We start from the raw sequence: 15,887 nt of genomic DNA, 5'->3' as shown, positions 1-15,887 counted from the left end.
TTGCTGCGTCACCAAGACGATGCTTTGCCTTCAGCCTTTGTGAGCGCAGGTTGCGTTCTAACAACGCATCACGTTACAAAATTAATTACAAACAATGATCAATCCCCGATGACAAGGTAAGCCAAATCTCAAAACGCTCTTCTACTAGACGGCTCTGCTCGCCGAAAATAGTGCATCGCGCATTCCTGATGCTTGCAGCGTTCGGTAAACACAAACCACAGGATGTGACTGCAGCAAAGCCAAGATACATAACTGCCTACAACCACGCGCTGCATTGCCTGAGACCGGAATCGCACGTTAACTGCACAAATAAGCAGCACGTTGTTGTCTACCTGAGCGGAAACCGCCGCACATCGAAGCAAACGCCTGCTCAGTGCTTATGTGCAGCGGAAAAAACACAATACCACAAGCGTACGGTACAAGATTCATCATTATTTATTGGCGACCATGCGTCGATGCAGTTGAATAAATAAGGGGCGAAACGGAACAACGTATTCCGTGCCGCAAAAATTTTCCAGCGGGCTGGCCAGCGGCTGGCTTGCGGACACACGGAATCCGTCAATATTTTGAACCAGAGGTTCCCAACTCGGAAGTTTACTCCATCTTAACAGAGGAAATAAATTCAAATTTAATAAAAATACTAGTACAGCAATAAGCTGCTTCTTGTTCATGAGCTTACTTTCTTCCTTGCACCACCAAACCAGCAATTAAGACATTGTCAGAGCAAAAACAATGACATTAACTGTACATGAAACAATTTATTAATGTACTATTCCGTTTATGGTGTGTTGTATTGATATCATTTTATCATAGTTACTACCGGTTCACGGTATAAATTACATATTTCTTCATTTTTCGAAAAGGCTAAATTAATAGAGGGCATGGATTTCAAAATTTTTAAAGGGAGCCAAGGTGTAAAAAACGTTGGAAACCTCTGGTTTAAACACTCACCAGGGCTAGAGTCTGTACGCACCGGCAGGGCTACATCAAGACACCGGTAAAATGAAAGATATTTAAAGAAAAAGGCGACAAAAGAAAGATATATTCTAGTTAAATTCTTATATAGAATTTCATTTACTATGTTAGTTTTATAATTTATTATAATTCTTCGTGCGTAAACATTGCAATCGCAAAACAGAGGCATCAACGACACAACAAAAAAGACGTGAGGAACAATAGGTTATCGTGATATCATCCACAAGGGATCGTATCGGGGGAAGGGGCGATGAAGAGTCGGGGTTAGTGCCGGCGACGCGTCACCGTGACGTTATATTCATCCCTTGGCCCCACGATGAGTATTTTTTAAACGCAAGCCTGCGTGCGCGGCGCCGCCAAAATCGATAACATTACTTGAACTCGTGCGAAAGAACTATCAACAAGACAAGGACGGAACGGCGTAAGGCGACCAAACCCAAGAAACCCATCCAAGCACCTCAACCGTTACACCAAATCCCAACCACACCACACCGCCACACACCGAGCACAGTGTTAAGAGTGCTTTTTCGTGATAAATGCGACAACGGGGCGCTAATTTAAAATCAAACCAGTTCCAAATAAAGCCCGGGGTGGTAAATCAAATTTAAAAACTAGCGCAGCACCGACAACGCTAATACACCAATTCCGGTTAGCTTCTGAAATACCGCACATGGACAACTGGACTAAATATCATAATTCGCAATCAACGTAGCTCGGTAGAGGGTGTCAATTTGGCGCGCCCAGATTAGGACAACTAGAAAATTTCAGCTTCTCCAAATTACATTGGAATTAGATCACTAGCTTCGCAATTTTGCCAAATTAGATTACAACTAGAAATACTGAATTTGCGACAGAAGTAAAACAAAAATCAAGTTCAGTTCATATCAAATCCGAGTATGGTAATTGTATCAACAAATTAGATTAGAATTAAAATTAGAATTATCTAGAAGTCCATTGTCCAAGTCTGCGCACCGTAGGCCAAAACCACCAAACAAGAATTTAGACGGAATACGACAAGCACACTACACCTGAGGTTACACCGAGATTATGTCGTCACATTGAAACATTAAGGCGCGCTATACGCGTCGTCCCTGAGTGCGTAGATGGGTAGTTGTAAAAGTGATTTCACACCCGGAACCGGACATACAAAAGATATCAAAACACACCGTAACAATGATTGGGACGTAACGATTACGGAGGCGCGTCGCGCAAGTACGGTTTCAACGCGGCGCATGTATCACCGCAAACAGGTTTTTGACAAATCGTGGTATTGACGATAAGAAACACCGCGTCGCGGGGGGAATTGCGCCTTCCGCGCGATCGCCGGGTATGGCGCGCGCGCATCGCGTCGTATTGAGGACATCGAATACTGACGTTACAATAAAGGACTCTTAAATCACAGAGTTTGATACCATATACAAAGATTACAGATCTAAGAAACAAAAATGGCTGATTATTATTATCACCGACTCTCGTTGATTCGTTACGATATAACAGACCGTGGCGGCCGCGTCATCGTGACGTAACCGCCACCTTTTCAATATGTGCTAGATAGATATCTTCACAGTAGCGATACCCTCGTCACTGCATCGTACACTGGAAAAGAACAGCGGCTAAAATAAAAGGTGCAGCGACTTTAAATCGACGCGACTTACATGTCTCAGACACACGCGATCGCACGACTTCGAGAACTCTTCACGTTTCTGTAGGCTTCTGAAGCTTCGCGGCTTTGGGCGGGTCGACTTCTGAAAAGCAGGAGGCGAGACGTGGGCGTGGAAATACGAAATTGAAAAATTGGCAATCGATTTTTTCAAATCTACAACCGTGTCCCGCTCCATTTCCTAGTGACTTCCCCCACAAACGGACGGATATCCGCCCGTTACCGTCGCTAACGTGCGCCGTGTCAGCGTAAACGGAATCTACCCAAACGAAATGATCATCTGCGCAGTACGGGTCGAATAGCCGGTGTCGGTGTTTTAAATGCGTTAATCAATGTCACTGCGTATGTCCGACTGCTGATTACCGAATACAGTTGTAAAACGGAACGCCGATGAATTGAATGGCAAGTTATACTCGAAAGATAAATATAGACACGACTCGCCACGTGGCCCAGTATTGCACACGAGCCAATTTTTGAATAGTATATTCATATTGAAATAAACCCGAATATTTTCGGCCCGAATATTCGGGTTTATTTTAATATGAATATACTATTCAATTGCATATTCAAGTTCTGTACCTCCAAGAAGCACTTCGAGCCAATTTTTGCGATAAGACAAGTTTTTAACAACAGTAAGGCCGGAGGTGGACTTCATCACGATATCATTATGATATTAGCTCAATACTAGCGAGGAGCGTTATAGCCCTGTACGGACTCTAGTTCAAATATCTTGTGTTAGTTCACGAACCAGCGCCAGTTCACGCACAACTGTTGTTTCGATACGGACTTCCTTCAAGACAAATATCAACACGGTGAGATCGTAAATCGCGACATAGCTGAACAGTGAACATACAATACCGGGCTCTATACGATAACTAGTTTATTAGTTAATAAGTTATCATAGTCAAGATCTTGGCCCCGAAAATATGGATGTTGGCAGGAAACTCGGGTAACCTTGCGATACACCGGTACTGTAATTTGAATAAAGCTTTCAAAGTACGTTCATGATAACTTCGATCAACTCGAAGACTTTTCGCGAGTCTCTTATCAAGAGTTGAATGTACCTAGACGATATAGGAAATAAAATAGAGTCGAATGCAAACGAAATTGCAAATTGCAACGCAATTTAAGAGTGGATGAGTGGCCTTTGCAGTTATGACACTGCGAAAATCGCAACGAACAGCCCACTTCAACAGCCAGCAGCGAGCGGTGCATTCGAACGAACATACATACACGCCGCTCGTAACACCCCCACCAAACCGCGTCACGAATCCAAAAAAACAAAACATAATCGCACTTCCGCCGAGTGGGCAAACGCCCGCTGAGTAGATACGGTCGTGTCAAGAGCCGCGTAAATCCAAGGCAGCGACAAGCCACAAGTGTTTCGCCAAGCATAATCCGCACATGGAAACGATCGCGACGCAAACAACACGCTATTTTTTTTGTAAAAAAACACACGCTCGACCACAGCGTATCCAACAACGCCGCCCGGCAGAGTAGCGTCTACCACGCCGTTCTGCTTCCACCGTGGGAACCGTAACCCGTGGATACCGCGTAAACTTTGGCTGTCGGCATCATTCGAATGCGCTTGACCCGCGCGACGCCCGGCGCGGTTCGCCAATCGCCGCGAGTAACCGCGCTATGCCTATCGCTGCGAGCAAACAAAGCGAATTGGTTAACTTTCGTAGTAAATCGCGGCGGTATTGAATGGGACGGAGCGATCAGCTGACGTTTCGAAAGCGTACAAAAGGCGAAATTCGAGAGGCTGTGTGGATTTCTGGATTGAGCGGTACACGAACTCGGGCGTTGAAGACGGGTTTGTCGGCTGTTGTCATGGGCGCGGCGTAAGTTCAAAATACCCGGGGACGCCGGTGAGTAAACACGAACGAACACAAATTGGATTTTACGAAAGTAAATGCGCCAAATGATTTTACAGCAACAAATACCACAGGGATCGGCAAAATCGAGTGCTTTAACGGATATCTGTGAATTCGGCATTTGGCGCAATCTGCACTCGTCGGCCCCTAATCCCTCCTGCTAATCCTGGGCATAATCGCTAACCCGAATACCTTAATACTTCCATACCCAACGCCGAGTGCCGAACTCAACACGCCGAATTCTGGAAGTGCCATATATCAAAATTCACACTCCTATTCGGTGAAACATTCATTTTCGAATTTATTAAAACAATATTGACGCAACGCTTCCTTATCAATATTATTGATAGTTATTACATTTCTAAAATGTCAAATTCGCCAAGTGCGGAATTGGTAACAATCTGAGTGATTCGATCCCGAATCAACCAATAGGCTTCGAATCGAGTCTTCGGTTATCACTCAGTATGGCGTTATAATAGTACGAACGACTCGGAAAGTCCAAGAAGTGCCGTTTAATAATGCCAGCGAGTAAAGAATATGTACTATTTTACGACCACATCTGTCTCATGAGATTTAATGACAATTCTGCGGGTCAATCGTCTTGGTTACGCTAACGTGCGCACATTGGACGCTGGGGTGGCTGCTCGGCGAGAAGAGAATACCAAAACTATAATTCTCGTTGATAAAACGACTCGTAGTAGCATTAGCAAGGGTCGTATAATTTAAGAATCCGAAAAAAAACGCCTTACAATAACTCGACTCGAACCGTTGGAATTATTACTCGATTGGGTTCGGATTCGAGTACTCGCATCGCATCATTGTGCACAGCAGGGTTGTTCAAAAATGACTTTTTTCCGGATCCCGGGCATTCACGAGTTAAATTGTTAGGTTGCCTAAAACGCTGCACACTAACCACATTGGACTCAATTCCAACCAGTATATGCCGACGCAGACAGAGCCAATTGAAATTTTCGAATTTACTATGAAAAACGTGAAATTAAAAAAAAACAAAAAACATGATATTATTGAGCTGTCTACAAAAACGATGCAAAACAAATTTGACGCAATTCCAACCCGTACAAGAGTCTCTATGCTATTTTTGCAAATACAAAACTTTCAGCCGAAATAACTTCGCTTGTGCGGGTTGGAATTGCGTCAAATTTGTTTTGCATCGTTTTTGTAGACAGCTAAATAATCTTATGGGGATGACAGTGAAATTTGAAGATAATATTGACAGATAAGTTGTTTGACTCTCGATCTGAATCGGTTTCATTACTTTTGACGAGACCGGGCCCGGAATACCACTTTTTAGTTGCTTGGAAACCGTCACTTCATGTACTGAGTAGAAATTTACGAATTCTACTCGAGCACAACGGTGAGAGCACAACGGTGACTACTTTGATTACAAGTGCAAACGTTCACTAAGTTCCTAGTTTCCGAAGCCAGCTCTGAAATTGTCACTTTCCTATAAACGATGTTCTGTTCTCGAAAATCAAAATAAATATGAAGCAAGCATTACCCGGGTATTCACTATTCTAGTGATGCGGCGAGATCGGTTGCGGGTTCGAGTCCGACCGAGGTCGACTCCAGAATTCCTACCTAAGTGTTGGAGGTTTATCTAGGCTCCTCGCCATATCATCCGTGTAAGCGATGACTTATAAACAGCCTAGAAGTGGGCCGCGCTACAAGTCGGCAGCTACTGAATAAAAATGAAGAAAATTGGCTTAGTGCAAATGACCATAGTAATCGACAAACACTATGAATACCTCACACTACAACTATTCTAGCGCGTTGTACACGGTGCAGCAGAGCGAGTCATGACCTCTATACTGAATCGATGGTGGAATATATTGTAGCGGCGCTGTCACACCAATCATTATTCAAACGCACAAAGGCCGCGTGCGCCGGTGACCTGTCAAATCACCGACACAAAAACTCTTTGGCTTTAGACCCTAGCCGTGAATAGGTTCAAAACAGGAAGCCGGCGGCCGCGACCGTCGATTGCAGCAGCGCGCAAGGTGCGCGTCAGCAATAAATTTTGTTGGCAGAGCGAAAAGCAATAAGACCAAACCGATTAGCGCGGATGTCTGGTTAAGCCGCCCTATTCATCCACCCATGAAAGAGCATTTAGCTCGCGAATCAATCAGAGCACGGGCGCGAAACGATAGTTTCAGACGCGCTCAGTAACGAAGAACCACTACTTTTTCGGACATTCAATTGAGTATGCTTTCAGGCTACTTCAACTTCTACTTGGCGATTTTTAGCAATGCTACTTATTGCTTAACGCAGTAGATTTTGTGTGTGTTAGAGTCAAATTAACTAACCGAAACAGCCTGTGTCATGGCAACTGAATATTTTGTTCTCACAAGGTGCCCCTATTTGAGCACTTATCAGAGCTATCGCTGTATAGCCTGTATGCTACTAATTAAAGTAGATTTGGTACATCTTGCCAATCGCTATTTCTTGACTATAATTTAAATTGTGCAGGAATGCAGACTATGCTTCGATCACTGCTGGGCACTGTGGGCAGCTTACGCGAACGCGAGTCGGAATAATCCGAGATTTTAAAAAAATACACCCCGAAGCCTCCGTTTGAATATCGCCGACAGCACTGGCATAGATCGCAACTGAAACCAGCGTAACGACACGCTATAAAGACGCGTTTCCGTGCGCATTCAAGAAACAATATCGCCCTATTTCCTGCATCCAAACGGTGCTGTATTAATTACGGTCTGTCGCGCGGTTAAATGACAGTTCGCGTAGAGCGGTCGGACTGCAGAAAATTGTAATTCAAGACGCGAAATCAAGCTCATAACGCTTAAAAAGCTTGTTTACACCGGGCTAAACGAACATTCGGAGCAAGCTGACAACTTCCCGAGTGGGTGTAAGCGGAGCGGAGAACACTCGGAAAACAAACAAAGCCTTGAAGAGGCTCGTAACGCAAGCCCGCCGATGTAAAACGCTACCAGGCGTCAGGGCAACGCGATTTCGAGGGCCACTTCGCGTTAGCTCTGGCTTTAATGGTTGTTCAACGCGTGAAGTTCACCTCTAAGTGTGTACATCTGTACAAGTCAACATGCTCTCAATACTTTACCGCCAACCATGACAGGCAGCGCCCGATTTCATTACCGACATCGATTAATAAGCGCAACGCCCCGCCGATGAATAGACAGTACGCGGACAACGCGCTATCAGGTCTAAATGTAACGAATGATTCTAAATGGACGGGGGTTAATTACACTGGCAATGATATTGCGCGATAAATTGGCGGTAAACTAACGACAATTGAAGCGGTTGAGGCGCAGTCAACCCCGAAGCTAAAAGTGGCAACTCACAAAAACGGTGAAAATGTTTCCGAGTGATGCGATAGCGGTGTAATTTCATGTTCAATTCTCTGTCGAGGCAGGGTCTTGTCAAAACACTCGCAGTTGCGCATCTAGCACGTGGAGCGACCTTATCAATACAGGGATATTTGCTTGTCATCACAATACCGTTTCGAAGCACACTTAGCAGCGCGGCATGCTCACCAATCTGCGAGTTAGTGACGGAGAAATTTTCGTCGCCGATGAAATCATTTCCGATCAAGTTAAACTGCAGTATTTAATAAAATTTCCAAGTTTTTTCAAATTTGGTAATTCTAATATAATTTAGAAAAGCTTCAGACTTTCTACTTATTCATTTGTCCAACTCTGCATCTGTGTGCTCGATTCTTTCCAGCCCTAAATAGAAACAGCCATTCGCCCCTGTACCAGATATTTACATTATAAGTGACACAACCAATAGTAAGCAGGCGAGAGGCACTTGAATCGCGGCGCTATCAAGACGTCACACGTATCGTACCGGTGGCTGTTTCTGCAGCACACCGCCGATAATCACGATAACGCGGCGTGGGAAACGCACGCTGTCAAAAAACATACGGGCCCCGCGGTACCCAATGGCACCGTTCCCCAGAAAAACTATTTGCAGAGAGGCTAAGCAAACAGAATTGTCCTAAATCCCGAATACGAAACGCGTGCCTGGTGATCGCGTAGGTCGCGAAAAACCAGCGGAATTGCCGGCTCATCGCGTAAGATTCCAAAGCCGGTGTAAACAATCAGGTTACTGTAATTTCAGAATGCAGATACCGGTAACTTAGCCGGGAGTAGCGTTGACGGTGGTCGCGCCGATACGACGATAATACGCAGCGGTCTAACAACCGGAAGCAGAGTTTTGCAAATATTCGCTCAAATAAATTGTGTTGTAGGTATATTCAAATTCCAAGCCGAAAACGGATATAATTGAGTGTGTGCTTCACCAGGATAATCAAGTGTGCGGTGCGATAAAAACCATATGGATGCGAAAATATTCGACACGAAGGGGTGGATTCACTGTTGAAAACGCCTCCTTACAATCTTTAAACGATCTCACAAATCCCAGATTGATATCCCATGACTTTGGATGGTGGTACTCGTGTTCCACAAATCCACTATGAATCCGCTATGATTCAAATCGGACATTTACGATCGAATGAGGACTAGACTCCGAGGCCGAGAGTCTACGACAAGTTATCGTAGGTGAATCGACGGGAAAAATCGCATTTTCGGTGTTAGATTGTTTATGATTGGACACTTCGACAGCTCCTTATAACCATGTTAACTGACTTACGCGAATGATCACGCGCTCAAACATTAGTGGACTTCATTGGCGCACGCAATCATGTAGGAACACAGAATTATCCGTACATTGCAAAATACAATTATGTGTACAATGCGCTCCTGCATTCAAGACACATGTATATTAATGTGCTGTTGGTATCTTATTTCGGTTAATTAAAAAGTAATAACAAAATAGTAATTCAATTCGCAGTGGGTATCGAATTTCGATCCGAGCCGGCTGTGATTCGGTTTTGCCGACCCTAAATGATATCACACCGTGTTGCTCACATTACACACAGCCGCTATAGTAGTGTGTTGTGTAAACTTACAAATGCAGACCCTGCAGAATGCACAGTTTGCACATGTTGATACTTCGTCCGAACCTTATCGGCGGACTACAATTATTCGCCGCCACGCCACAGCACAAAATCCTACAACGCAATCAAAGACACAAAATTCAGATTTAAATGGCCCAGACTGAGTTAACCACGGGGCGGACACATTAATTCGGCACACGGGACCAAACATATTGCTACATTTCCTTTGTCCTGTCCAAAACGTGCAATTACAAGTCTTCGAGCACGAGAAACATACCACTCATCTCACTTACAGAAAAAGGAAGCGACAACCCTACATTACGTTAAAAAAGGACAGCGTACAAACTACTATCAGGGAATACAACACTTGGCATAAGGACATCATCGTTATACGAGGTGATATCAGCAATTTGCGATTTTACGGGCAAGAAGCCTGTCCAGACCTTTTCCAATCGGCGAAAACATGGGGTTTCACCATCGAATGAAACTTGTGCAACTACCAATATAGCTAGTTGACGGTCAACTGACTTGTATATTTTTCAGTTCAAATTCTAGTGGCGGATTTCGAGAAGTCAGCGAGTTCTAGTTCTACATTGGGGTAGAAACCCCTCCCATATCTAACTCGTAATAACATCATTTTGAAATGCCGATTCTATATTCAATATTACTTAGAACATTTGCAATTCAGTAATAAGTATAATGGTATTATCCGTTGGTAGAAGTGTTTTAGTTTGTTGTGGATTTTCCAAGGCCAGGCCAACAGTTCTAGTTGCGAGTTTTGAGAGTGGCTAGTTCTAGTTGCGCTTATGGAAAACCCAGCAGTTTGTTCAAGTCTGCAGGAAAGTCTAATTTCATTATTTGTGAGGAAACCAGGAAACGGACGAAGTTATTCCGCCGTGAGAACGTGCCCGTACTTGCCTCGAAACAATTACACGAAGAATTTTTAAATTGCGGTGGCGCAATACGCCGCGGCAGCGCAATTACGAACGCACGGCAGGCCTAGCTCTTCGCCTAACCAAAACGAATTCAAAGCGCTTGATGATAGAAACAACAATCCTTGAACACGACTCGAACAGGCATCAACAACAAAGTGTCGCATGTCAAGCTTGACGGAAAAACGCGTTACTTGACACTTACGAATGGGGAGCCCCGATAACTCGATCCCCGCGTAGGCCTATCCCGTTTTCTGTCGAGATGGCGCGAAACTAGAAACTGCAGAGTCAAGGGGATTCAGGTCAGCAGTAGTCAGCGTAGAAGTAAAATTTTCCAGGACGTGTCAAAACTACTTCAAGTGGTACTATAAAATGAAATGTCTGAAAGGATTTAACTACTTGCAAAAAGGTAGATTTCGTCAAAAGGTCGCATACTTGCAAGATGAATCTTGGCGACTAACACAATATGACTAATAATGACTCAGCGAACAGCTGCAATTTTCGAAAGCATATTCAGTTACCCCGTTACAGTGCATATTAAACTCGGATCTTCTGATAATTCAACTCGTAAAAGTGATGCAAACTTGTCCTAAAACTAGATATTTTTATTCTCAAAATCCAAATTGAGAAAAGTATGGAGTTTTACGCAAAAAAAAAAACAAAGTAGACTATAAGTAGTCCCCACAAACAGTAGTTTAGGGAGGCAAAGTATACTTGAGTGTTCCAAGAAATAGAAGTATTTCATTATTGACTGTGACACTGCGGTCCGTGATCACCACTGACTATGGCGGTCTCATGGGCGTGTTCCAGGAATCTATTCACGGTTAAGGGCTAAGCATTTATTCAGCGTTTGCTTTCGCACTGATCATAACACGCAACCGCTGAGCGCGCAGTTTGAAAACCTTTGGACAGCATTCCTCTTCCAGATAAATCTCTCAGCTGTCCGTTTTCAGCAGTTTTTAATCGCGTTGTGACGTATCGATCGTTAGCGCCGATAACTCGCTAAAGACTCATAACAAAGTTTTAGCACGGGGTCTTGATTCTCGTATGACGAAGCTTGCGTTGAGGGTGTGTCAAACATAGACGGCAACAGATGCGTGCCGGCACCCCAGAGAGAACAGCGTCGGCGCCAACAACCGCTGCGGTGCGTAGACAAGCCTCTAGCGATGTAATATACCCAACCGCTGCAACAGCGAGCCGCTGATAATCATAGCTATTGCATGTTATGCCGACCGTAACCGCCCAGTAGAAATACCACGGTCCCGTGAGCGCAAAAAGCCGAACGCTGACACATTAATCAGTAGCCATGGAGCGCAAAACTGAAAACTTCTCTGCACAAATTAATCGTAAAATTCTCAAGGGAATGCGACAATGCGGTACAGCGCACTGAAACGAAACGTCACAATAGACGTTGCGACAGGAAATAACATCTAAATGCCATAATGGAAACTGTTGGTCGATTTTGGAAGCGCGACCTACCGCGCGATACCTGGAGCTGGATAACTGCAATTGAATTCGTGCGATGCAGTGCATTCGCAAAGGAGTGAACGGTAGTTACCGGCGTTAAGACCGCGTAAATTTCACAACGGAATCATACTAAAAACCATACATATGATATATATAATATAGGGTATCAACAAAACAAAAAATAAAATCCGACAGATGAATTGCCTTGAATTGAGCACAGGACAGTCAGAGTTGTAATCGTTACAAATAGTTTTTCATAGCCGAATTTGTTCAACTCTTCGTTGTTATATGCAGTTGTGAATCTGTGCACTTGTCATAATTACGTCACAACAACAGACATGCTACTAGTTTTGAATTTGGTTAATCCCAAATACTGACGTTTACTCGGGCGAGAGTAAGTTGAAAACCTTCCGAGTAGGAATGTTCTGGCAATGAACAATGAATAGAATGCTTGCTGCAATATTGAAATTCTGTGCTTTCAAAAGCCTGCAGTCAGAATATGGCTATAAACAACGAGAACAATAACGCGATGAGCTTGTTTCCTCTCGCTGTTATTATGCGCAGTAAGGAAGTGCATACACAGCCATCATCTTTGTGTTAATTAGACAACGATGATGCACAATATAGGGTTTGCTAAATTTGGCAATGTTGTTCAATTTCACTGGCAATATCGGTAAACATTGGACAATAGTTCAAAGCAATTGGAATAGACTGAAACTGCTGTCAATGCAACCGATTTAGTGAGTTATTCTGCGCCATACATAACACAGTCTTGTTGCAATAGCTGCAATATACCAGAGAATAAAAATTTAGTGCTAACTGTAAATTCCGGCGAAGCGCATATACATTGTGATTGGTGAATTATAATGGAGATATAGGAGTTCTTGCAAAATATTGCATTTTTTTCAGAAAAGAAGACATTATGTTGCCCCAAATCCACTCGCGTACCTACTACTGATATACATGTCAACGTCAAACTCATCTGACGTGGATTGGCCATTGCACCACAAATATATCTATTTTCATATTCAAATATGATAGTACAGAACTGCCTACCTTCCTGAGAGGATACAGTGCTTCGCTTGGTGGCACTTTGCACATTTTCATTCAAATCTGTCTCGTTACGAGTCGAATCCTCGCAGGTCGAGTCTCTTTTTGTCTTCGTACATTGCGTGATTGTGGTATTTTCATGATTCGATATTACGGCTTTCGGAGAAGAGGATAAGGTTGTTTCGGACGACGGCAAATGGGATACACTGGCGGATGGTGTTGATTTGACGTCATCGATTTTTTTCCACTCATATCGTCCAGGCTTTGGCGTTTCATCTCGGATGTTGAAGTTCCATCGGCTTTCAAATGCTTTCGCTTGAGATTCTTCTTCTCTCTTGATCAAGGCGTCAAGGTCCTGGGCGTTTCTATCGTTACTTCCACCGGAAGGAAATAAGCAACGCCTTGCACCGCGGTTTATCCTTCCAGTTTGGTTCAGTGACATAGTAAAATTTACCACATCGCTTCTTTTCAAATTTGAAATTTTGTAATTTTTGATTGATTCCTTCTTTTGGTCCAGTCGATCGCGGGCGTTTATCGGCTGTTTCTTTCTTGGAGTGATTCGGCAAATATGCTGTGCATTTTAGCGCCGAATCTTCAACAATAAAAATCTACACAAAGAAAGAGTAGTTTATAATTAAAACAGACTCCGGGGGCTCGAACGAAGCTGAAAAATTTTTGGCATTGTTTACAGCGACTCAAACCCATCGCAAATGAAATACACAATAAATCATGAGATTTTAAAGAGAACAAGTCAGGCTCCTGCAATAGCATAGTGCCGTAGTTTCTATCTGCTAATATTGGGCAAATCCCCACCTCGATCAACATAATGCAAGAATAATTCTTGATGATACTGTCCAATATTATCGATACATAATCAACTCGACTCCATGTGACATTTTGTCAGTGACTGAATTGAATCTCCGCTAGAGTCTGATTAATTCGAAAAATTGAGCACTACCAAGGTGTGCTAATGAACGCTCCAAGTACAATACGGCAAAATTCCAAATATTAGAAGGAACAAATGGCAACATTTAGCCCAGCTGTTTACATTGAAACATCGAATCATGTTACAACTTCCTGTTTTCGATGAGGCACCCGAATAAAATCACATAAATCCAAGATTGAACATGCAAATTTTAAATTACCCAATTCAACATAGGATAATATTATATATGTATAGACAAAAAGTCAGGTAATTTCCTACATCAGCCTTTAAAATGCACTTGGTTTTCTGATAAATCTCTAGACGACATTTCCCTCAATTTGGCATAATCTAGTAAATAGCAATGTTTTCGTTGATTATTATTAAGCTGATGGTGCTTATTAATCTGTTTTATCTTGTATTTATTATGACAACAAAATAAATTTGACAATTGGCTTAGTATCAATTTAGTCACTTAAATAGACATTTCCGACTAGAATACCAGCATACCGGTACGTCATCCTGTAAAATATTATCATATCTGCAGCTCCTTTTGGCATAATGCAATATTTTACATTATTCTTCTGAGCTTTTCGGTCGACTCTTATCAGGCACTTGGCACAGCAACTATTTCAATGCAGTCGGATGCCATTCAAGAGTCAGACAAGCCAGATAATTTTGTGACCTTAGTGTTGGAACTCAATAAAATGTTGATTGATATTATATGCATCATTATTTATATATCAATCAGGAATAATCTACATTGGACACTAATAAAATTGACATATTAAAATCAGCATGTATAATGCAGTTCTTTATTTGGGGTAGTTCATGATCTACTCAACAACAACAGCCGGAACAGTTAAATCCTTTGTCTTATCTAGCTCTCGTAGTTCAATTGCATGAGCTTCATAAAGGACTTAACATGCTGACATTTCTCGACTAAAACAGTCCAGAGCGATCCCAGAAGAGCAATTAGTTGAAAATCACTAATGCGGAGCACACCTGTAAAGAGTCCCTGTTACCAAGTATCGCACCCTTCTAGCACTATAATCATACCCTATACCACGAGCACCATATGATTATGTGATAAGTTGATCGATTCCTTCTCATCATAAAAGATGCAACCCAGACTCAAAGTTACTTTTCCTCAAACTTCCCTGTTTCACACTTCATAATATAAGGGCTAGCGTAGCATGGTACAAAACCATGCATAGTGCGTTTTATCTTCTCCAAATACTACTCTACACTACAGGTATAAATTATGCATTATACAGACTTTTTGCTTCTAAACTGATAAGGCATTGCTCATCACTAATATCCCACTCCAACTACACTACAAATGTCTTCGGCAGATAAACATGGCCAATGCGTTCCAGTCAAATCATTTACCATGTCAACGCAACTCGCAACTACGACAACACTGCTCTTCATTGTCTTCACTACAGAGACAAACACAAGAGCGTCTACTACTACGAAGTGACGCTACGGGGCGTTTTGATTGGCCAGTGAGCATTTACGAAGCAGTGCTCAAAAATATGTCCGCTTCGCCGATGGCTACGTAGCGCATCATGTGGTAAGATGCAGGGATATCTAAAACTTTAGTTTTAGAAATCCCTGGGTAAGATGACAGAAGTACTGCTCTGAGGATGTTAGCGACAGCATGTTCGTGATGTGAGAAAACGGAAATGCGTGTATCTAGGGACGCCCGAAACACTATGCAAGCTTGTGACTGACACCGATCAGGTCTCGACAGCCACTCCAGGTAGTAAAGATTAAAAGAACGATACAAGAAGTTTGGGATTGCATTCAAGTCCTCACACATACAGACTTTCTCGGGTCACTAGGAAATATGGATTTTTAACCCAAAGCGACTCCACGCTTCATGGGTCGACGCTGACACATGCTATCTTCGGAATATAACTTTTTATAAAACTAACCTCCCTCATGCCTACGAAACTTCGAAATACGGCTTGATCACTCTCAGGAATTCCTTGCACCTCAACAAGCATTCTCGAACCAGTTTCTTGGTACTATAGTATATTGTATTCAC

At 42.9% G+C, this 15,887-nt stretch overlaps 1 protein-coding gene across 1 annotated transcript; it reads right to left on the bottom strand.

The window, feature by feature from the left end:
• Positions 1-412: 412 nt before the first annotated feature.
• Positions 413-14,038, bottom strand: LOC145444262 (uncharacterized). Its single transcript, XM_080322214.1, has 3 exons — positions 12,919-14,038; positions 2,631-2,720; positions 413-2,571 (listed from the first exon to the last, which is right to left on the bottom strand). Exons 1-2 carry the CDS (start codon positions 13,352-13,354, stop codon positions 2,671-2,673), a joined length of 486 nt encoding a protein of 161 aa, XP_080178340.1. The 5' UTR covers positions 13,355-14,038; the 3' UTR covers positions 413-2,571; positions 2,631-2,670.
• Between the last annotated feature and the right edge of the window lie 1,849 nt (positions 14,039-15,887).

The sequence above is a fragment of the Botryllus schlosseri genome, chromosome 8 (assembly GCF_051294905.1).
Source record: "Botryllus schlosseri isolate E-star chromosome 8, Bs_hap1, whole genome shotgun sequence".
Classification (NCBI taxonomy): Eukaryota; Metazoa; Chordata; class Ascidiacea; order Stolidobranchia; family Styelidae; genus Botryllus; species Botryllus schlosseri.
The sequence above is the reverse complement of the archived record's forward strand: the minus strand, read 5'-3'. Positions and strand labels throughout refer to the sequence as shown.

Coding starts and splice junctions, on each gene's coding strand:
- LOC145444262 (XM_080322214.1), bottom strand. CDS start 13,354: ATGTCACTGAACCAAACTGGAAGGATAAACCGCGGTGCAAGGCGTTGC. Junction 2,721..12,918: donor CACTGTATCCTCTCAGGAAG/GTAGGCAGTTCT, acceptor CCTGCTTTTCAG/AAGTCGACCCGCCCAAAGCC.